The sequence below is a fragment of the Crocodylus siamensis genome, chromosome 5 (assembly GCF_052110815.1).
Source record: "Crocodylus siamensis isolate JL-2025a chromosome 5, ASM5211081v1, whole genome shotgun sequence".
In the NCBI taxonomy this organism is placed as follows: Eukaryota; Metazoa; Chordata; order Crocodylia; family Crocodylidae; genus Crocodylus; species Crocodylus siamensis.
Genome location: NC_143399.1, coordinates 137,465,810 through 137,488,410, shown reverse-complemented (window position 1 = coordinate 137,488,410; position 22,601 = coordinate 137,465,810). Strand labels below are relative to the sequence as shown.

General features: G+C 41.4%; 1 protein-coding gene across 1 annotated transcript in view; it reads right to left on the bottom strand.

The window, feature by feature from the left end:
* DYNC1LI1 (dynein cytoplasmic 1 light intermediate chain 1) overlaps window positions 1-15,022 on the bottom strand; it is a 37,672-nt gene extending 22,650 nt beyond the window's left edge. The window contains exons 1-3 of the mRNA XM_090046455.1: window positions 14,796-15,022; window positions 14,605-14,678; window positions 995-1,111 (exon numbers count right to left, since the gene is read on the bottom strand). Of these exons, the coding sequence (XP_089902581.1) occupies window positions 995-1,111; window positions 14,605-14,678; window positions 14,796-14,893 (289 nt within the window). The 5' untranslated portion in view covers window positions 14,894-15,022. The remainder of the gene's footprint in view (window positions 1-994; window positions 1,112-14,604; window positions 14,679-14,795) is intronic.
* Between the last annotated feature and the right edge of the window lie 7,579 nt (window positions 15,023-22,601).

The window sequence follows — 22,601 nt, the reverse complement described above, 5'->3', positions numbered from 1 at the left end:
TTGTAACTTTTACCATTGGCTGTTATTCTTTTAAAAACATAAACAAACAAAAACCCCTTACTTGCCTTAGTAAACTAATCTCATCTTTCAATTTTTTACACTAATCCCCACTCCCTTACAGATGTTGTAGAAGCTGACAATTCAGCCAGATTCAAACAAGGACAGAACATATTCAAGGAGGAAAGGGACATCAGTAGCTATTGAGTATGGGAGTCAGGAATACAGCCTCTGAATTAAAAACTTCCTAGAGCAGAGGTTCTTAAACTGTGGCTCGTGGACCATGCTACTGGTCCACAGAAAAAAGTGACCCAAAGCTAAAGCTGACAAAACATTACACCTGACTTCCCAGAACTTTGCACAAAAAAAACAAGCACATCCATCACATTAGAAAGGCAGGACTACCGATATTAAAATAGAGTTGTGTGCTTTGATTTGTAGAGCAAAAAAAGGTTTACTAAGTGTTCCGCCAAGACCTTCAGCAATTTTCAAGTGGTCTGAAAAAAAAGTTTGAGAACCACTGTCCTAAAGCTTAAGTGTTAGAGGCTGCAAGTTAGAGGGAAACGGAGAGGAGGAAACAGGACACCCTGGTCATACCCAGTACACTCTCCCTTTCAGCATCCACTCTGCCACTGTGAGATGTGGGATACTGGGTCCATCTTGTGCATTAAGTGGCAATTCTTATGCTCTTATGGATTTTGATCCTTTTGTGCAGTACCTAGCACAGCTGAGTTCTGGGCCTTAATTAGGGCTCACAGGATATCTGTATTGCCATAGCACCCAGAAGACCCACACTATTCTATTCTTGTCTCACTCTATTTCTCACCTAAAAAGAAGCCAAACAATATATATATTATAAAGGAGTCATGCAAAAACCCCTTTATCTGGGCTTGGATTTAGACCTATCAAAAAAGTAAACAACCAATCTCTTATTACTAGACTTTTCAGCCACTCTGGAAGCAAGATATCAACTATTATAGATTCACATGATACCTACCATCTCTGTCTTCATCATGCACATTTAAATATAGATATTCCATTCCTCTTCCTTTCTTGTAGTCCTCTATTCCTTGAATTTTTCCTATTAGACTAGTTTTGCCTGCTCCATCTTCCCCTAGATGAAAAAAGAAAAATTAATACACAATAAGGGCTCTCGTTTGTCAAAAAAAAGAAAAGGGTAAATAACCACACGGATCACTCAGCTGAAGACAATCTGAAAACACTGGTATTGGGTCAACTATTTCTTTTATAAAATGTATGCACCACTGTCCAATATTAAACAGTAATATTTATATCATGTCATTAAATACCTATAGCTTGCATGAAAAAGCATTTCTACCATTTGATGTTTAATACTACACACTGAAAAGTTAGCAAATTTTGGTTACTCCTACACATTTAAGTGACTATTTGAAAGGTAAGAAGAGTTCATTTCTACAGAGCAATATGTATTTCATGCTCCTCTAACACCAACCTGCAACTGAAATAGAGAAAACTTTGGGGGCTGAAGTTGCTTTTTCTTGCATTCTAGAAAGCCTACAACCTTGGTGTCAAGCTTAAAGTCAAGTGAATGCTATTTCAAATAATATGGAATAGTAGGCAACGACATAGCACACAATAACATGGCTAGTTTTTTGTATCTTTGCCTTGCATATATAAAAAAAAGTCTCCAGTCTTACAAGGCCTAGGAAGGAAGGAACCACTGTTTTAGACTACAAAAGTATAAGTGTGTGCCTACCATTCTTCAAGCCAAAAATATTAAATTAACCTTGATATTTATTATTATGACCAAGATTAAAGTGTTTAGGTATATGTACAGCACTAATAAGAATGATACCAGACACCCTAATATACTAAGGTGAAATTAGGGAGAATGCTGCTATACATCTCACTTCCAAAAAAGCCCTAAAGAAATTAACACTGCAACATGACCATAACATTAAGAGTTAAATCTGAGTGCTGCCAGCAATTATTTTCAACAAACTCCAAGGAGTACAATAATACAAGTATACACAGTTAGAGCCAAATTGAGATACAGACATAATGTAAGGATTTAACACTCTCACACTGTGTGCATCTATACATGCATTTTACTGCAGAGCTGACTAATTAGGTCTGCAATAAAGCATCACTATCCACACATGCATCAGTATTAGGGTACAGTAAAATTAACTCTGCCAGAAAATAGTAACTAACTGCAATTAAATGTTCCTGCGGACAGTGACTGCTAGGTGCAAGTTGCACTCAATCAGTCCAGCCAGCTGGGGACCAGACCCCCTGCTCCAGCCAGCCCCACCACTGCCACCTGAAGCCTGATGCCTGACCCCCCACCCACAAATGACCCTGCCAGCCCAGGCCTGCTTCACCCTAGCTCTAATTGCTGCAGTCCCAGATGCATGTGTAGACCCGACATCCAGGAGCGATTAACATTGGCACAAACTGCTCCAGAGTTTATTTCATTGCCGTAATAGCATGTGTAGATGCACCCACTATGGTCTAAAAGCATGCTCGCAGAAAGTTATAAGCAGGTATTCAAGTATAGAAACAGTTTGAGAATTCCAAGTGCTACCTAGTTATAAAAAGTTTGGTACAACAGATTTTTCAAACTTGCCATATACCATGAAGATTTATTAGTCTTGAAGAATTTTAGGAACTATTTTTACCATTACTCTTAAATATAATTTCTTTTTCAGCAGGTCTATAAATAAACTTCAACAGAATTTTACAGTTATATTTCTAATCCACACAATAATTTAAAATTGTATTTTTGCTGCCTTTATTATTTAAAAAGCGATTTCAAGTTAACCCCAACCTCTCACTTGGAAATTAGTTGTATGATGTTCCTAGTTTTAAAATTCAGAGAGGGTTTTTTTGCAACAGGAAGATTAAGAACTAAAAAAAAAATCCCTGCTTACCTAATTACAGTGATATAGTAGATTTTGGCCATGTTTTACAAGATTAATCTTTTGGGATGAAAGAAGCATGAGCGGTTTTTTTTGGTTTGAAAAAAAGAATTGAATCTTATATTTATGAACTCAAAATGCCACAGCATAGGCAATTTTCCATTGCTTCTAAGTTTAGCACAATAAGAGCTGTTGCTCAAAGTGCAGCACACTTTTTACAACTTAAAAAAGGAAAAAGAAAAAGCATATTTTTGTTCTGGGATCATTTCTTTTTTTGGTTGCATAGTCCAAGCCAATAGTTACAAGTTACATATACAAGATGTCCGTCTGCTACAGTTCAAGCTTTCCTTAGTATGTGAATAAAGTCCCCAGAGCTGATCTTTGTTTCTAATTTCAGCCGAGTTTCCTAAAATTGTTATCTATAAACAACTTGAAATAGCGGCTCTTAAAATCTCCCAATATACAGGGTGCTTAAGTGAACACCAACTATTGCCAAATTTCTTCAAATATTAAATTTTTGTAAGGATACAGCTTCACTTGCCTTAGCCAAAGTAACTTACAGCTTAAACAGTAGCTATAATGAAATCTCTTAAAAAGTGAGCACAACCCAAGCTCAGGGCTAGTCAGAGCTGCAGCAGTCACCTGCCCCACACCCTACCCTGTACTCAAACCTCAGGATGCAACCCCCCCCCCCCCACATTCCAAATGGGGAAAAAACCCTCATCTTGGAATCAAGTAAACACAGTAAGTATTGTCTTGCTGGGAACTATATTAAAAGCCTTTTATATCAGGGGTTTTCAACTTTTTAAATAAGTGTACCAAAATCGAAGTGGGGGGGGCAGAGAAGAGAGGTGAAGCATTGGCTACACAGCATCTGCATGGCCCCACTCACACCACCCCAGTCCCACTCCTGCGAGGCAGCCGCATAGGATGACAAGACTACCCATGTCTGCCCCCACGTACCTCCTGGAACCATTCAAAGTACCACCCCCTCCACCCTGAGGTATGCGTATCCCTGGTTGACAACCCATGCCTTACATCATTACCACCACCAGCATAGCTCATTTGCAAAACTAACTGAGGAACAGACAGATTAAAAAATAAATACTGAGTTAAGGGTAGTTTCCCTTCCCTCACCCTCTCAAGAGGGTCAGCTTTTCCACCATAACTCATGTGCATCTGCTTCTATCCTGAGGAAAGCAAACAAAACCATTACTGTCAGCTGGTCCACAGTAGTAGCCTCTCCTTTGAACTAGCTATAAAAGACATTCATGCCTTAAAATAGCTATTTTTACCCTTACAAAGTTCTTCAGAACACTACTTTCCATGTTATGAAGATTTGTGTTCTGAGCTACACCCTTTTCCTGAAACTCAGTATTAACATTGTGGAGATAAGCTTTAGGCAAATTGGGTTTTGTCTGGTCTGTTCCCCACCCCCCTCCTTCCTTAAAATTTTTGGTTTTTAATAGATACAGAAGCGTGAAATACTCGGTACATTTTCTCCACATTAAACACTATGGTCATACACCTTACTGAAATAAATAAATTAATGGTTATGATCTTCTAGCATAGAAGTTAAAACTATTTCTCACTTTTCCGCTTTGTACTCCTTCCTACCTTTTTCTTGGCAGACTCTCAAATGTCCACCCATCTGAACTAGCACAAATTGGAGGGTGAGTCATAAGAAATAAACTTGTGTAATGAAATCATATTTACTGCAGGGCATCATAGAAGGTAACTCCCAGTTAATTTAAGAGGAGGAGGAGGTAAATACATCTCTTATATAGTGTTTTAGTTACAAAGAAGAAAACATTTTCAATTTACTGAATATTTTTTTTTAAAGTGTGCAACTACTAAACACTTGTACTAGTTTTTAATAATACTTTGTTTTTTACGTTTTACCACTTAAGATCTCCACGCTAAGTGATATTTGAATGTTTTCAGGTAAGCTATATTAAAGTAACCTGAATATTTTGGGTGTAAACATACAGCGCATTTACCATTGGAGTAAATTAACTACTCCAAGATAACAATGAAACAGACGCAAGGTGCACAGCTTTACACTGGCATAGATCACTCTACTAGTGGGCACAATTACCCTCATTAAAATGAGAAGTTGCTATACACTGCTATTAGTTCCACAAATGTACTGGTTGTATCCACCAGTCTATTTGCATCCTTGACTGCAAGACTCCTTTCCTGATATCTAGCAGTCAGGCACTGCAGTCAGTTTGGGAGGGCTAACTGCATCTGTTCCTTAGTTTATCCTGATTTTGTTCTGTTATGGAGTAAATTTACTATTTCGTAGTGATCATGTCTCTTCACCATAAGGGTATCTTTTTCAAGTTTTGTTTATGGTCACTCGAAGCGCTTTAATTTGCGCACAGAAAACCCCCTGCTTTTTTACTTCAGTCACAGTTCTGACTTTCAAGTACTCTTTGGGATAAATATAACGAACCAACTGCAAATGGCTAGCTGTTAATGCTTCCAAGGATCAATACACAATTTAAACAGTGTCTGTCAGCACCCTTTTAAAATACTGAAAAAGATATGAAACTTGTTAAAATTACACAGACGTAAGAACATTTCAGGGGGAAGGAAGAAAGAAAGAAGAATCCATATAAATTTCACAACTGTGGTGTGTAACAACAGGATTGTAACATCTTTTCTAGCACTCAAAAAGAGTATGGAAGGCTCAGAGTATTTAGGGTTGCATCTCAACACCCTGCTTGAAACATTTAAAAAACCCAAATCTGCTTTAACACTTCTAATCCATTTGTAAAAGCTTCCATGATGCTGAAGAAACAAACAAAAAACCTCAACAGGCAGAAAAAACAAAAAGCAAAAATCAGAAGCAAATATCCCCTTTTGTTCTGGCTAAATTATTTTCTGTCCTTATATCGAGTAGTGGACTGACCATGAAGTTTCAGTAAAATGTCTACAATGCTTGAAAGTGTAGAACATTTCAATTAACATGAAAGAACAGGAGACAGAACAAAAGGTTATTTGGGAAACACGTGCTACCCAGTAATTGGAGGAGGAGGAGGAGGAGAGGGAGGTGGAATCTCACTAGTAATATCATATACAGAGATGTGTAACCTGCCACAGAGGGAGAGGGGGAGGTACACACACACCTGCCATAAAAGTGATATTTGTCTGAAAGAAGAAGCCTTCATGAGAGGAAACACCAATTCAAATTAATCCTGAGGATGCAAATATTAAAAACTAGCATTTTGGTGATTTACTAGCAATTATTACTGCACCTCTATGGGCATCCTTCCTATGGACAGTATGGTGCATTTTGTTATATTTCACTCATGTAGACCTGAGCAGCAGCCCAACCCCCCCCCCATTTTTGTTTAATAAGGAGATTGCAAGATACGCTTTAACTTTTAAGTTGGCCAATCAGGACTTGCTCCTCTACTTAGTTCAACTTTATAAGCAATCTGAACTCCCATCTGCTACAGCAAAAGCTGCCCATCTGTTCAAATTAGAGCAGAGTTGAAACAGCTGGTCTCCTGAATCAGTTTCCCCCCTCCAAAAAAAAATTAAATCAGTACTAGTAAAACAGTACTTTCTTCATCTGCAAAGCTCGCACTTAGTAAGACCAGACTCCATCTCTAAGAGAAGAAATATTCTCTCTCAGTTTTTGAAGAACTGAGAGGTACAGAAGCATTATATGTAGTTCAGAAGTTAGGAAAGACGAATTGGCTTTCCAAAGATCACAAAGCAAGTTAGTAACAGAATGAAGAACCTTTGGGGATATGTCCACTGGAAACCACACTAATTGTCTGAAAGGATCAGATGTTGCAGCAAACATTGACAGAAAAAAATCCCAGAAACTGGAAGTAAGGCATCTAATGGAAGGAGAGTCCTATATATGAAACTGAAGGTTAGGATGGATTTACATTCTAATCCTAGTGCACAACACCCCATCCCCTCACCCCCTCCTTGCTCTTGTACAGAAAACTAAAGAGTTCTCCCTTACTGTGAGGCATCTCCAAGTCAGACCTCAGAGTCCACATATGTCAAACAGCAATAATACTATAAATTGCATTTGGAACCTAGATGTTGCAGTGATGGCAACAGAAATCTGATAGTTAATGATATTAGGTATCAATGTATGATTTACACTAAATCTATACTTTAACAGTAAAATTGCATGATGATAAGTATAAGTGAAGCTACAGAATAATGAAAACTGAACAAAAGAAACAAAGATGACAAGAGAATAGCACAACTGTTAGTATATACTATGTTGAAGCATCTATGTTGGACAACTGTCTAATTTTAACATTAAAGCCAAAGGGCATTTCAAAATGTCCTTTTTTGCCCAGTCGCTCCCAATTTATACTCAGTCCACTGCTTCCCTTGCTCAATTCAAATTCAGATTTCTGCTTTCTAGATATTCTCTGTCCAAGGTGCTATTTACACTGCGCTACAAAAGTAAAACCTGCAAAAAAAACCCCCTTAAAATAAGCTATGTGCAATTCTACCAAATGCTCTAGACCAGAGGTTCTCAAACTGTGGTCCACAGACCACCACTAGTCCACAAGCTCCATTCAGGTGGACTGCGGAAAGGTTGTGGAACAATTGAGAATATCTGTACTTGTAAGGCAAGACTACTGATGTTAAAATACGAGTTGTGCACTTTGATTTGTAGAACAAAAAAAGTTTAAGTGATCCACTAAGACCCTCAGCAATTTTCAAGTGGTCTGTGTTGGGGGGGGGGGGGGGGAGTTTGAGAACCACTGTGCTAGAGTACAATATGCAGCATCCTTAAAATGTAGCAGAGCTTCATTTTGCAACCCTCATCAGGTGCAACTGTACAGCAGGGTCACTGACGTACAATACCACCAGGGCCTGTCTATTTAGAGAACGTAGCCAGACAAATGCACTTAGTTATAAATATGAAGTGAAACTTTAATCAGAATAATTTTTGAATTATGACAATTATCAAAACTTTGGTGGAAAAAAGTAATGACAGACAAAAAAAAAAATCAAATTGTGTATTCAAAGGACAAGTCTGAATTATTAATAAATCATCTTAATCTGAAACTTAAATGATCTGTGCTTATTTCTCTCTGCACAATGAAAACATGAACACAGTTGGATTCTCTCATTTTTATTTACAATTCACAAAAAAGGGTGCTAGCTTGAACAATGCCTTCTAACTCTAAAAGTTTCTGAAATCTCATTTTAAACTACCACTAACTTTGCAGTCCATTTTACTAATATACACTCATCACAGTGAAAAACCATTTTAATAGAAGAGCACAAGTATTTTCAAACTAAATGATGCATTTTAGGCATTTGTCAGGAATGAATGACTATAATGAACCCACCCGTATTTATTTATTTGATTTATATGCCACTCCAAGAAGGGCTTAGGGAGGTTCACAATAAAAGGCATAACAACTAATCCTGCCACACCACAGTTGTGAAACTATATAGATTCTTTTTTCTCCGCTATGACATTTTCTTAGGATGCCTTTGTAATTTAATAAGTTCCATTTTTTTTTTCAGTATTCTAAAATGGTGCCGACAAATTGTTTAAATTGTGTATATAATAAAAACAAAAATAGGTAGCAAAACTGTAACAAACTCCCTGGACCACACCACAGCTTAACTTTGCTTGTTAACCGCCTACCCAGATAGAGATGTCTAGGCTCAAGCAGGCCACAAGGGAAAGGAAGTCTAGAGCAGTGGAGCTACTACCGGGAACCTCATCCCACATTTCTGCCATGCATAAGGTTGCTCTCAGCTGACCTTAGGGACAGAAATAGAAGACAAGGGGCCACTTTTCTTCCTTAAGTGCACAGGACCCAGGCCATTTAGGGCCTTACAGGTGAAAACCTGAATGGCACCCAGAAAGCTACTGGGAAGCCAGTGCAGACTCTAGAGTACTGAAGCAATTTACTCCTGGAGACCAACCCTTGGCAGAAGAGAGATTGCTGCATTCTGCACCAACTGCAGCTGCCAGACAACCATCAAGGCTAGCCCCACATTTTCTTGAAGTTGGCTTCTAAATGTAACAAGTCTCACTTTCAATTTCATTTCTTCACCAGTATGAAATTATTAGAATTAAAAATTTTATCTCCTGCAATATCAGTAAAATTAAACATGAGTTAAGCTTCTCACAGGAGAAGTGTGCATGAAAGGGACAGTTGGATAGGTTACCAAGGCTTTCAGTTCAAAACAGCTTATATTAAATATGAAGATTGAAAGCTTCAACTCAAACCCATTAAGTTGTAGAGCAACTAAAAAGTGGAATTTCTTTAGGAAGAACAGGGCAAAGCAAGCCACTTCACTCATTGGGTAGGTTCTAGTTACCCTTCATATCAGAAAGTTCCCACCAAATTTTGGCCTTGTATGGTTCTGTCCCATCTTCATCTTTAACAGCCTTCATGTTACACATAACCAGAATCAGGAGTAAACTCAGCCACACTGGTTACAGAACTATTTTCCTTCCTCATTTGTTGTCTGCTATTCTCTGCTCCAGCTTAGCATTTACCGCTTTTGTTACTTCTTCCTTGCTATAGTATTTCACGTACCCTGATTATATGCCATTTTTGTTATTAAACTACAACAACAAATAAAATTGATAGTCTTGCAGGTTTCACTGTGCTATCATAGGTTTCTTCAGAACAGCAAGTGAGCCACTGGTAGGGCAGAGGAAAAAGGCCTTACAACCCCTCCAACAGTGAGAAATAGAAACCAACAAAAACATGCTATATACACCACGCTAAGTTCTGCTGTTGGCAATATTCTACATGACAGAACACTAGAGTTAATTGCATTTAAATGAAGTTTAGCAATACAACCCCCCCCCAAAGTTTTGCTTATGCCATCTTTGTTACCAAGACCTAAGAAGCATTTCATTTTATGCATTTTTCTGTTCGTTTTTCACATCTAAGGGAAATGGTGGGAGTTGGATCTTGTCTTCTAGAAGAGAGGACTTAAACATCATGGATGATTTCAGAATCAATAGGACTATAATGCCACATCATCAGAAGTGAGCTAATTTCTATTCTCACTGCTTAAAGTGTAATTTTGATCTCAGAAAAACCATGTTATATATTTCTAAAACCAAGTTCTCCAACAAAGTCAGGATGATGAAAAAGCAAGCTAAGTTTCCTAAAACCTTCCATGCTGCTATATATTTAACTAAAAAAGAAAACCTGGATACAAACTTTTGCCACTTCTTGGAAGGTTATTTTCAAGGGAACTTTATGCAGGGAATCAAACACTTTGTCCACACAGCAATTACATTAGTGAAAAAACAGTTAGCAAGGACTTCCTACTGCTTGTAGAAATAAGAATATAGATTAGAAATATACAAGGTATCACATCATTATGAAATCTTGCTTTATAGAAGGCCTTTAAATCGGAAGCTCAATATCGTCTGTTATTTTTAACATGATTCCACAACCAAAATTAAGGTTTGATGCGACTTGCACATTCTATAAAATCACTTCACATGCAAGTTCTGAATAAAGAGATTACAGATAATTCACCTAATCCACACTTTTACTCTTGGGAAAGAAAAAACCCCTCAAAAACAAAAAACCAAGAATACACAAACCCATTTCTCCAGATTACATTTGCTGTATTGAAGTTACCTCTTCTTAAATAGTTGGGTGACTTGCAATGAAAGAATGCAGTTGAAGTGATTGTACATGAAAACACATTAGATTATGTAACCTGACTAAAGAACTTAAAAATAGATGGGCATAAATTTATGAAAGAACTGTTTTATTATTATTATTATTAATAATAATAATAATAATAATAATCTAGCTTCACCCACAATTCCAGAAGGCCTGGGTATTCTAGGGAAGGAATCTCAGATGTAAAACTGGTTCTGAAAAGGAACAGCAAATAGCTGAAGACCACCAGGAAAGAAAATGGGACCAGAAAGTGCTACGATTTGTTACAGCGCTATTCCTGGACCTTAGTTCCTTCTTTGCCTCTTGCTAGACTACATACATTTGTGGAAATTGGGAAAATACAGGTATTCAAAGGTCACAATCAGAAAGAAATTGTACTGTTCCTATGAGTGGGATGTCTATCATCATGTCCAACCCAATCTTTCTTCTGCACAATGAGACATTACTGTACCCCTTTGTCATCCTTCATCACAGATCCACCTCTGAAACTAGCTTCAATACCCATAATCAGTACTTAAAGAAGTAGTAAGATGCATTTTAATGCGATTTAAATCAAACTTTACACATGCTCCTAGAGTTCAGAATCACAAACTCACTAAGCATTAAAAATTTAGTTCCTTCACTACTGTTAACAACTTTCCCAAGCAGCAGCAACATTAAAACAGCTCTGTTTTAGACTTAACCTACATTATGAAGGTTTAATTTTGCAATTATAAGATTTTAAACAAAGCTCTATGATGTGTGAAAACCCAGTTCTTGCACTAGCCAGGAGTTTACTTGCCACTGGAATTTTCAAGCTGGTGCTGAATATAGCTTACGACTCTTTGCCAAATATTAGGTTTTAAGGTTAATACCCAACTGCAAAAAATGGGACACCTCAAATCCGTTTCAGTTTACAGACTGAAACAGCATGGTTCATACTATTCTCTCTGTATTGAAAGTGAAGGATTTGGAGTGGAGGAGGGTTGAACTGGAGGGAGTATCTTGAAGTTGAGATTAAGTTACGGTGGTATAGACAAGCATTGTAAGCACCTGAAGGATTTATTGTGGTTAGGAATAGCCGACAAGATTTCAGTGAAAATATTCTGCAGATACTTAGAGAAATTTAAGTGAACGATAACCAGAGAGGAAGAAGTTACTTAGTTCCCTCACAGATAGAAGGGGCTTTTCAGTTCTTTTTATGCATACTGGAACAGCTGTATACGCTACTGCTTGAATCCAGCTTCAAAGTTCGCTGGGTAGTAATAATCTGAATCTCTGAACTAGGATTTACAGTACTCTGTAGTTAATCAATATGGAGAGGGTGAAGGCAATTCATATCGGTAATAAATAGTTTCTCCCTCCATTCAGTGTTTATACTGCACTATACCATAGAAGACAAAAGCCCTCTCATAAAACTCAGTTCCTCTCACAACCACACTGTTCTGAAGATGATAAAGGTTAATTCCATTACTGAACCAAACAGAGGAAATGCTAGTCCAAGCAGACACTCCTCTAGGTATCTGCAGGGAGCAGGCAGAGACAGCATTAGGCATGCCCTGCTCTCCATACAGCAAGAGTTGGCAATTAGCTCTCCAGAAGCCTGCTACCAGGAGAAAACACAACCATCATAATAGTAATTCTCTGTTTGGTCATTATAACATTGCCTGTAAAACAGAACGTGTCTAGACCACTATGGATTATACAAACACCACCCTAACTTTCAGAATTATAGAAAAATATCAAAATCTTCATAAAACAAACCAAAGGCTCACTGAGTGAATTTAAGAGAAATGCCAGCTGTCCAAAGCAGCAGCTGTTGTTCAGTCAAGCACTATACTCAGCTTCATCTCATAAAATAATGCTTCTTTTTCGAAAGTCAATACTGAACACACAGATGCTTCAAGAATCCCTGAATACAGGACAGCCACATTTATAAGAGTGTGCTGCATAAAGATGAACAAGAACTTTTATCAGAGACAGAACAGTGCAACTGATACCTCCTCAACTGTTTCTACATTTGGCTTTTCAGTCTTTCAAGGTCTCAAATTATTCTTATTTTAGCATTTACTGAAAAATAATTAAATATCTGAAGAAACCATGTCATACATTAACACTAAACAAGCTCCCAGAAAAGCCAGGCATGCAAGTAGAAACAAAGCAGTTTCATTTTCAAGCCTTAGGCAAGTGAACAAATCTGTTTTGGGAAATGACTGAACGCATCCCAGTAACTTCTACACATTAAGACGCACACAAAAAAGTTAAACACTGCATCCTTTTATTGCAAACTTCCGTAAGTTTGCAGAGAGCAATCCACAACATCTGCTGCTTTTTGGTTTACTAACCCTCTTCATAAAAAGCAGAGTGAAGTAATAAGATAGTGGTCAGTTTTATGGTTGGTATTTTAGGAGTCTTTGGGAAACCAACAAAAATTGCATGCTAAGACTTGCCAGAATTTTGAGTAGCAGCAGAAGCAAACTATGAGCTATTAACAAAGGATGAGGAGTCAGAAATGACAAGCACAGAACAGTGGAGGTCACTGCCTATACCTGCGTCTTGCTCATCTGGAGCATCCTGGTGTCAACAAAACACAGGAAACTTAGTCTGCAGCAACACGAACTCCAGATAAATAAAAAATGCAGAGGTCACAAACACATGTTTAAAAACTTAACCACTGAAGGTAGTATAAGGTTAGGATTCTCACTGTGACTTTACTCACAGGCCTCTCTGCATCCCTAATACTAAATTTCTGGCTCTACCTAGAAACCTTAACAAGAACTAATCTTAGGGGAAAAAAAAAAAAAGAGCATGAGTTGGGCATGAACAAGCTAGACCAAGTGTGAGTTACGGGAAAAATTAAGCTTTTGGACCTCTAAGAGCCCCAAAACATCCCAGGAAAAAATGCTGCAGTGTTCAGTCAATGTATGTTTTGTTTGCTTTATAGCTAGAATACAGAAGAACTTGGACCTAGGGGACAAACACAAAAGTCTCCTACAATACAATTATATTTAAAAGAAGAAAAAAAGGAAAAATCAAAACAGTTCTTCATATAATTCCATAATGTTTCCCTCCCACCCCCTGTTCTTAGAAAAACTCTAATATTCAGCATACAGAAGGGTACCTGCCCAGATATTAAGACACAGAAAATAAGGAGTGAAAACATGGATTAAACCATACCCCATTTGGAAAGCTCCCTCCTGCCATTCCAACCAACTATTCAAAAAGTTTGTTTGAGTTTCTTATAAAAAAAAATGACAGGAGAAAAAACAAACAAACATGAGTGCCTGAAAAGAAAAACCAAGCTGTTAAAGAAGAGAGCAAAACAAAAATAAAAGACATTGACACTAAAAGCCCTGCTTGCCTGTGCCAATACCATAATCCAGGGTGCAGTGGAGGGAAAGAGGAGGAGGCAGACCCAAGAAGAGCTGGGGAAGCAATATTAGGGACTGGATAGGGCTTCAACTGAGGGAGTACACAAAGCAAGCCAGGCACAGGGCCCAGCAGAAGAGGCTGTTACAGCATCTAAGGTGCCCTAAGGGTCCCAGGAGCCTCAGGGATGCCTTGACCAGGTAACATACAAAGGGACAGATCAAAAATTAATGTTGCCTGCACCGAGCCCAGAAAAAACATCCTTATATAGCATTCACCTCCCCCCGACCCCAGCTCCAGAAATGGGAAGCTGATTAACTCAGGGAGAAAAAAAAGCAAGACCCACTTTCTTCTGAAGACAGAAAGTCTCAATAGGGCTCAGTAGGGCAGGAGGCAGACAAGGTCTCCACCCAGGTCTTAGCCTCAATCCACCAGAACGGGTTTCCTGTCGGGTCTTAATACCTCACCACCCCCTTGGCCTCCTGCACACAGACCCCGCATTTGTGATACCTCTCCCTGCCCCGCCCAGCTCGGACAATGAGGCAGAGGGACACGCGGACGGCGCGGCGGGGACCGAGATGCCGCAGCGCCCACAAGCTCCGCCCGTCCGTGGACAGATGGCGGGGCGCAGGGACCGCCGCCCTCCCCGGCCCGCCCCCGTGCCCGTCCCTGATGGCGCGGCTCACCCAGCAGCAGGACGCTCTTCCCCGAGGGCAGCTTGGAGCGGGAGCGCGTGGACACCTCGCTGAGGATGCAGGACCTGCGGCGGAGGAAGAGGGGGCAGCGCGGTCAGCAACTGGGCCCCGCTCCACGCAGGGCGGGGCCCGCTCGAGGGGGAAGGGGGAGGGGCCGGCTGTTAGCGGCCGCCGGCAATTACCAGAGGTTCTGCCCGTCGTCCTCCTCGCCGCCGGCCCGCAGCTCCACGGCCTGGCTGCTGCCGCCGAACGAGCCGGCTCTCGCCGCCGCGGCCGCCATCTTCGCTGCTGCTCCGGCTGCCGAGCCGGGCCCCTGCCCCACCGCTGCCCTGCCGCCGCCGCCTCCTCTTCCTTTCCTCCTCTTCACTGAGAGAGACACGGCAGCGCGAGGGACCCGGATGTTGGGAGCCAGGGGGCGGGGCTTGCGGGCGTTGGGGAAGCCCCGCCCCCTCCGCCCCGGCCAGTGACGAAGTGCCCCCCCCCGCGTGCCTCGCCCACCTCGTCCGCAGATGGGAGGAACTGGCCACGTGACGCCCGCGTGCGCCACGAACAGGTGTGCGCTCACCCCCTTGCCTCAGGAGTGAGGAACGAGGCTCTTGCCGCCAGAGGACTTGGGTTGGTGCTCCTGGCTTCGGGGCCGCACTGAGGGAGGGAGGGAGGAAAGGAGGACGCTAAGGGTCTAGTCGCCCATTCCTGCCCAGGAGGGGCCTGCCTGAGCGCTGTGACGGTGGGGTCCTTTGCCTCTGGTTGCTTCTCTTGAAGGGCCAGTAGGACTGTCGCTGTGGTTCACCCCCACAGCTCCCAGCCCCAAAGGCAACAACGGTAGGCTGGAGGACTGCAAAGGGGAATGGAATAATGAGGGGAAGAAAAAGCTGGTTGGATCTGGTTCCCTCTCAGCATCCCTTCTCTGCCCATGTGTGGCCCTAGAGACTGGACAGGATGGACCCAGTCAATGGCCATTCTTCTGCTAAACTATAAACCCGTTGCTCTCATTTGCCCTCTACCTTTTTCTTTCCCTGGCTAGGATGAAGGTGCTTGATACCCAAAAGCTTGTTTGACCTTTCTCTCACTTAGGTCAGTTGGTTCAATTAAAAGATTTGATGTCTCTCAGTAAAATGCTCTTAAATCTAAGAAAACAATGTGGGGGAAAGGTAAAACACAGGTTTTCAAGGACCTATTCTAGCTGGCTTGCTATTTGTCTGTTAGTGGCTTTTAACATATGAAGAAAGTGGCCTTGGGGGGGTCCGACATGTAGGATCATAGGAAATGAGGGCTGGAAATCATCTGGTCTAGCCTCCTGCCTGGTGCAAGATCATTCCTTGCCTGAACTTATCCTAGTCAAGTGTACCAGTTTATCTGCGAGGATAAACACAGGCAGTTGTTGATGAGGCAGGCAAGTAGGCATCTGTGCCAACTTCACCCAGATGTGCTGAGAGAAGGAAATGTCTGCCTGGGTAGTAAAGCAAAATCCGGAAATACAAACCATCTTAAAGTATTCAAAGCATCAAACATTTTCTTACTGTGAAAAGGGTCTTAGAACCATGGGCACTATAACAGAATGGGGAAACACCTCCCTGATTTTTTCCCACCTGCCCAAAGGTAACATGGATATTTCCTGGACTACTTCTACCAGACACAAAAAAGTAGAAGTAGCAGAATAAAAAAATGAATAGTACCACTCCGGGGAATGCTGAGTACGTATATGTCCTACATACCCTCCCTCCCTACTTAAAAGCAGTTTTTAAAGATATGTTTGTAATTCTTTCTGAAAAAGTCTTTTTAGTTCAGTGTATTTACTTAAGTTAAAATAGATGCTATCAGTAGCACACAATCTTTTCTTTCAGTCTATATGTCCTATCAATAGTTTTCCAATGCTCTGTAGCTCCACCTGTAACCTTTTTCCCAGTTAATGTTATGATGGAAATTGGATAATGTAGCTGAAAAATATAGAAGCCAATAGTCATTCTTTAGATGACATAAAGATACATTTCCTTTTTGGAGTGATATATCTGAAACAACAAGAACCAAAATAGGCCTTTCCCCAGTGCGGTTAAAAGTAGAGCTATTCGGGCAGAGGGTTTTTGCTGGGGCTGAATTAAAATGCAGGGGCTGGGCATTGTTTGATGGTGGTGCATGGGCATGTAGGCAGATGCAGTCAGAGATTGATAAAGAAAAGCATCTGGAAAGTCAAGGACACAGCAAAAGGACCTCTGATCCTTACAGAAAACTAAGATGTTTTTGGGCAGTGTTAGCTGGAAAAAAGCCTTGGAATTGGAAGCAAAGAAACTGCCTCCTGTTTTCTGGGAAAGAGAACCTTGGATACATTTCTTTATAAGACAACAACTGCATCAAAGATGTGCCTAATCTATCATTTATTTCTCCTAATTGAAACAGATCTCAAATGCTGACTAACTTCCTGGGTCAAAGGGGTTAATGATATACTTAATGTGATTTTCATTTAATTTGAAAAGCATATTCCAAGCTGCCATTTATTTTGGTCTACAATTGTGAGCTATTTATGTTGCTTTCCTGCTGAGAAAGTGCATAATTTTTACAAGCCCAGGAGTTACCTGCTTACAAGTTTCCTGATTTGAATGTAGATGCTGGAAATAATGAGAATTGTGACTGCTCAGTCTTTCCTATTATTTTAAACCAAATGTGCTGTATCATGTTGTGCGTATGGTATTGAAATATCTTGAGCTACATAAATGCCTTCTGCCTAGGATCTGCATAGTATACAAAATTTTAAATAAGCATTCCACTGCAGAAAACTAAGAAAGAGACAAAAGGTTGAAATAAAAATATATAACTGTGCTGGGGAAACGTATGGTGATGACGATGACGAAAAAGAGGGTGCTTTAAGAGTGAGCTGTAGAGATGCTGCTGTTGTTCTGCTCTTCTGTTTTCATGTAGACCATATTATTTTCTAAAAAAATATATCTGATGACAGCAGACCTGCCAAATCTTGTTCACTATGAAAGAGAACCCACCCCTTTTCCCTCCTCCCCTGCACCCATTCATTCATTGATGATTTTTCTTAAGGTAGCTTTTTACTATTTCATCTACTCTTAATGGAGGATTTTGCCATGTGTTTTCATGGGGATGTTTAAAGACCCACTTATACCTTTCTGAAATGCCTTTTGTTCAAATTGTTACGGCTTGCCAGCCCTGATGATGGTTGTCTGGCATATTTGCTTCCTTTTCCATGTACAGACACAACCCATTTTATGTCTTCCTTAGTAGCTGCAGAAGAGAATTTTAAAAGAGAAATGCTTGGTCATTGTGCAGTCTTAAATCAGTAGGAGATCTAGACTGAAGCAAAACAGTGACAGAATCAAGCCCCCAGCAGCTGTTTCATTCTGGTATAGAAATCTTTGTGAATAGTCAAGATTCTTGTTACACAGAGATTGCTTTCCACAGTGCGGCCTATACTGTCTACAGCCCTGCAGTGTGAAGAAGAACAAACATGGTGAAAACTGGGGGAGGAGAAAAGGAGAATAGGAGATTGTTTCCCCCATATGTCTGTCCTCTCTATAAATAAAATAATATTCTGTGTGGCAAAGGGGAGTGTACTTGGTTATTAAAGGGATGGAGCCTTTCAGTATTGCCTGTTCCCTTGAGATAGTTACAAGGAACATTACAAGTAATGCTGTTTCTGAAAAATTAAAGGTCTGATTTTCTACTTTCCCACATGTCCTTCAGTTATTTACCCGTGCAACATAAATACGGTATGAGGCTGCATTTCTTTATTTCCATTAATTTATTTATTTTTAAAAAGGGAAGTTTGCTCTGTTATTTGTGTCTTCGCATGTTGAATAATTGAAGAACATTAATAAAAATGTTTGATTCTTAAAAATGTCATAAGTTTTAACAATGATTAGTTATCCGAAATCATCCAATCAGGAACCAGGAAAAACACATATGTGACTACTTCTTTCCTAGGACATCAGATCTGGACTTCCAAATCTATGAGCCACTGTCTGGTATTATCACTCTGTGTGTGGATTCCATCTATCCCATCTTGGCATTTGTAAAGATTGCAGCTTTTGATTAAGTGCTATGCTGCTTGTAGGACACCACATTCACACAGGGGGTTAATTACACAGCACAGATACCAAGTAGTCAAAATTAAGAGAGTATGAGCAACCTTCAAGTTGAAATCTGTGACACAAGCTATTTGGAGAATTCTTAGGAATAACACAAGGGATATGTTCATAATAAACATGTAATACATCTTGCAAAAATCTGAGCAGTTCCTAAGAGATGCTGTATACTTTCAATTCTCACTAACATCATTGAACCTTGAGAACTTGGTATTTAACCGGACTGAACTCCTTAACAAGAATATTCTCAATACTATATTGGCATCCTTATCTTAATTTAATTTATTTAATTTAGTGAGTCTGATAGCCTTTACCCATTAAAACCAATTCCATTTCTGTTCCAGAAGTTCTGTTTTGTCACTTGTTTGTTGGCAGATCTATTTTGCTATCAATAAAACAACCTTTGATATATGTTTGTATGTTTACATTAGCCAGTATGTCCCAAATGTTATTGATCTCTGAACCTCTATCCTTTCCTTCTTAAGAGTCTGTTGTCTAAACCAGTCATCTCCAAACTTTTTTGATCACGCACTTGCTGAAGGGTCAGAAATATTTTTGAGCACGCATCCCAATATATGTATATTTATATAAATATAAATAGAAGTTCTAATATTTTCTTCCCGCACCCCAATGGATCATCTTGCGCACCTCACTTTGGAGACCACTGGTCTAAACCACTGATGTTTTATGGAGCTTAAAAACTTTCCTTCAACTTCTGTGTTGGTAATTGCTACTTTAATGCAGTGATATGTTGTCTCATGGTGAAGATATTCATGGCAATATTTCCCCTTGATTTTGTACGACTAATGCATACTGCATAGCCACTAGGAACACAGTCTTTTGGGGTATTGTCTACACCATGTCCCCAGTACTCTCAAGGAAGAGACATGCTCTGGCATGTTATGCCATCTGCTCCCAATTATACATGCCAAACCCAGAACACAATGGTGAAGTTTTTCCACAGGCCTCTGTCTAGTAGAGTCAAGTGGCCATGTGGGTTGCTTTCAATTTGGAAGTTCCAAATTGGTTTTCCCACTGTATTTTCAAGTTTGGTACAGGTTAGCAGGTTGTGTTCAGGAGCATCACTCTCCAAGAGTACGGGATGTGGTGTAGACGTACCCTAAATCCTTAGTAAGACAAAACTGCTTATTCATATGTAGTCTCAATACGACATAAAAAGGGTGACTGCTTAGTGCAGACGAGATTGTTTTGGGCCTTTCTACAATTTTATGTGTGTGGGGTAAGGGGAATAAGGAACTTTGCTCCTTTTGTTCAAAGGCAGTGTATAGCTGCGGTTTTGTATTATAGTCAACCTAGGTGCTGCTTTTGGGGGCACAAGCTCCAGCCCTGGTGATCTAAGGAGGATGAGATCAAGTTCCTACCTATTCTTTACTATGGCCAGCAGGGCTAGCTAGTCATGAAAAAACAGAGAAGCTTGTTGAACCACCTAAGACATGGGTGGTTCCTGAAAAAATTGTATCTCCTTATTCAATTCTTCACCTCCGTTTTCTTGTGCAGGGACCGGGACTTCCCCACCACGATGCAAGATGGACTCAAGAGGAACGTCTCCAGACCTCAGGTTGGGGAGGACTGGGTTGGAGAGCTTCTGGAGGGGCTGGACATGTTCAAATCAGCGAATCCAGATGCTCTCCGCCCCAGGGTGTTGAGGGAGCTAGCGGGGGTTATTGCAGGGCCCTTGGCACGGCTTTATGAGCACTTGTGGTGCTCATAGATGATTGGAAGATAGCCAACATGGTCCCCATCTTTAAAAAAGGGAGGAGGGAGGACCCAGGCAACTATAGGCCCATCAGTCTTACCTCAATCCTAGGGAAACTCTGAGAAGATCATCAAGGAGCACATCTGCAATGGGCCAGCTTCAGGGATGATGCTCAAGGGCAACCAGCACAGTTTCATATAGGCAGGTCATGTCAGACCAACCCGATTGCCTTTTATAATCAGGTCACAAAAGCATTGGATGCAGGTGTTGCTGTGGACGTAGTCTTTCTGGAATTCAGCAAGGCCTTTGACACCTCCCACCCCATCCTCATTAAAAAACTAGGTGACTGTGGCATTGATGCCTACACAGTCAAATGGATTGCAGATTGGCTGAAGGGTTGTACTCAGAGGGTGGTGGTGGATGAGTCATATTCGACCTGGGGGGAAGTGTTCAGCGGAGTCCCCCAGGGCTCGGTCCTTAGGCCCGTGCTGTTCAATTTCTTTATCAGCGATTTGGACAATGGGGTGAAAAGCAACCTGTTTACATTTGCTGATGATACCAAACCTTGGGGTGAGGTGAGCACGCTACTAGGGAAGGAAAGACTGCAGCAAGACTTGGATACGTTACAGGCGTGGGCTAGCAAAAATTGGATGCGCTTCAATACTGACAAGTGCAGAGTGCTGCACTTAGGCAGTAGAAACCAGCAGCACATTTATAAGATGGGAAACTCCCTTCTTGAGAGCACAGGAGGCAGAAAGGGATCTTGCAATCGGTATTGACTCCAAGATGAACATTGGCCGACAGTGCGAGGTCACGGTTGGCAGGGCTAACCACACTTTGTCGTGTATCCACAGGTGCATCTCAAGTAGGGCCAAGGAGGTGATCCTCTCCCTCTATACAACACTGGTCAGGCCACAGCTGGAGTACTGTGCCCAGTTCTGGGCACCCCATTTCAGGAGGGATGCGGACAACATTGAGAGGGTCTAGAAGAAGGCCACCCGCATGGTCCAGGGACAACAGGGCAGACCCTACAATAAGAGACTGCGGGACCTGAACCTGTTCAGCCTTCACAAGTGAAGGCTGAGGGGGGCCCTGGTGACCATCTATAAACTCACTAGGGGGGGACCAGAAGAGTTTGGGAGAGACCTTGTTTCCCGTAGCGCCCCCTAGCATAACAAGGAATAACGGCCACAAGTTGTTGGAGAGTAGGTTTAGATTAGACATCCATAAGAACTACTTCACAGTCAGGGCGGCTAGGATCTGGAACCAACTTCCAAGGGAAGCTGGGTGACAGCGACCACGAGCTGATCACTTTCACCATCTGTTGTAAAGCTGGCAAGTCAGTCAGCAACATGGAAGTCCTTGACTTCAGGAAAGCCGACTTTGACAAGCTCAGGAGGCTTGTCAGTGAGGCCCTAAGGGACCATAGTTTCATAGTTTCTAGGGTCGGAAGGGACCTGAGCAGATCATCTAGTCCGACCCCCTGCCATGGCAGGAAAGAATACTGGGGTCAAATGACCCCAGCAAGATGTTCATCTAACCTCCTCTTAAACACCACCAGGGAAGAAGCCTGCACCACTTCTCTTGGAAGTTGGTTCCAGACCCGAGCTGCCCTGACCGTGAAGTAGCGCCTCCTGATATCTAACCTAAACCTACCCTCTGCCAGCTTGTGACTGTTATTCCTGGTCACTCCTGGCAGTGCTCGGGGGAACAGTGACTCCCCCAATGCCTGCTGATCCCCCCTGACTAATTTATAACAGGCCACAAGATCCCCCCTCAGCCTTCTCTTTTGGAGGCTGAACAGGTTCAGGTCCCGTAGCCTCTCCTCATAGGGCCTGCCCTGTTGTCCCCTGATCATACGAGTGGCCCTTCTCTGGACCCTCTCCATGCTGTCAACATCCCTCTTGAAGTGTGGCGCCCAGAACTGGACGCAGTACTCCAGCTGCGGCCTGACCAGTGCCGCATAGAGGGGGAGGATCACATCTTTGGACCTGCTCAAGATGCATCTGTGGATGCATGCCAAGGTGCAGTTGGCCTTCCTTACTGCCTCTCCATACTGCCGGCCCATGTTCATCTTGGAGTCAATGGTGACCCCCAGATCCCTTTCTACCTCCGTGCTGACAAGAAGGGAGTTCCCTAACCTGTAGGTATGGTGCCGGTTGTTCCTC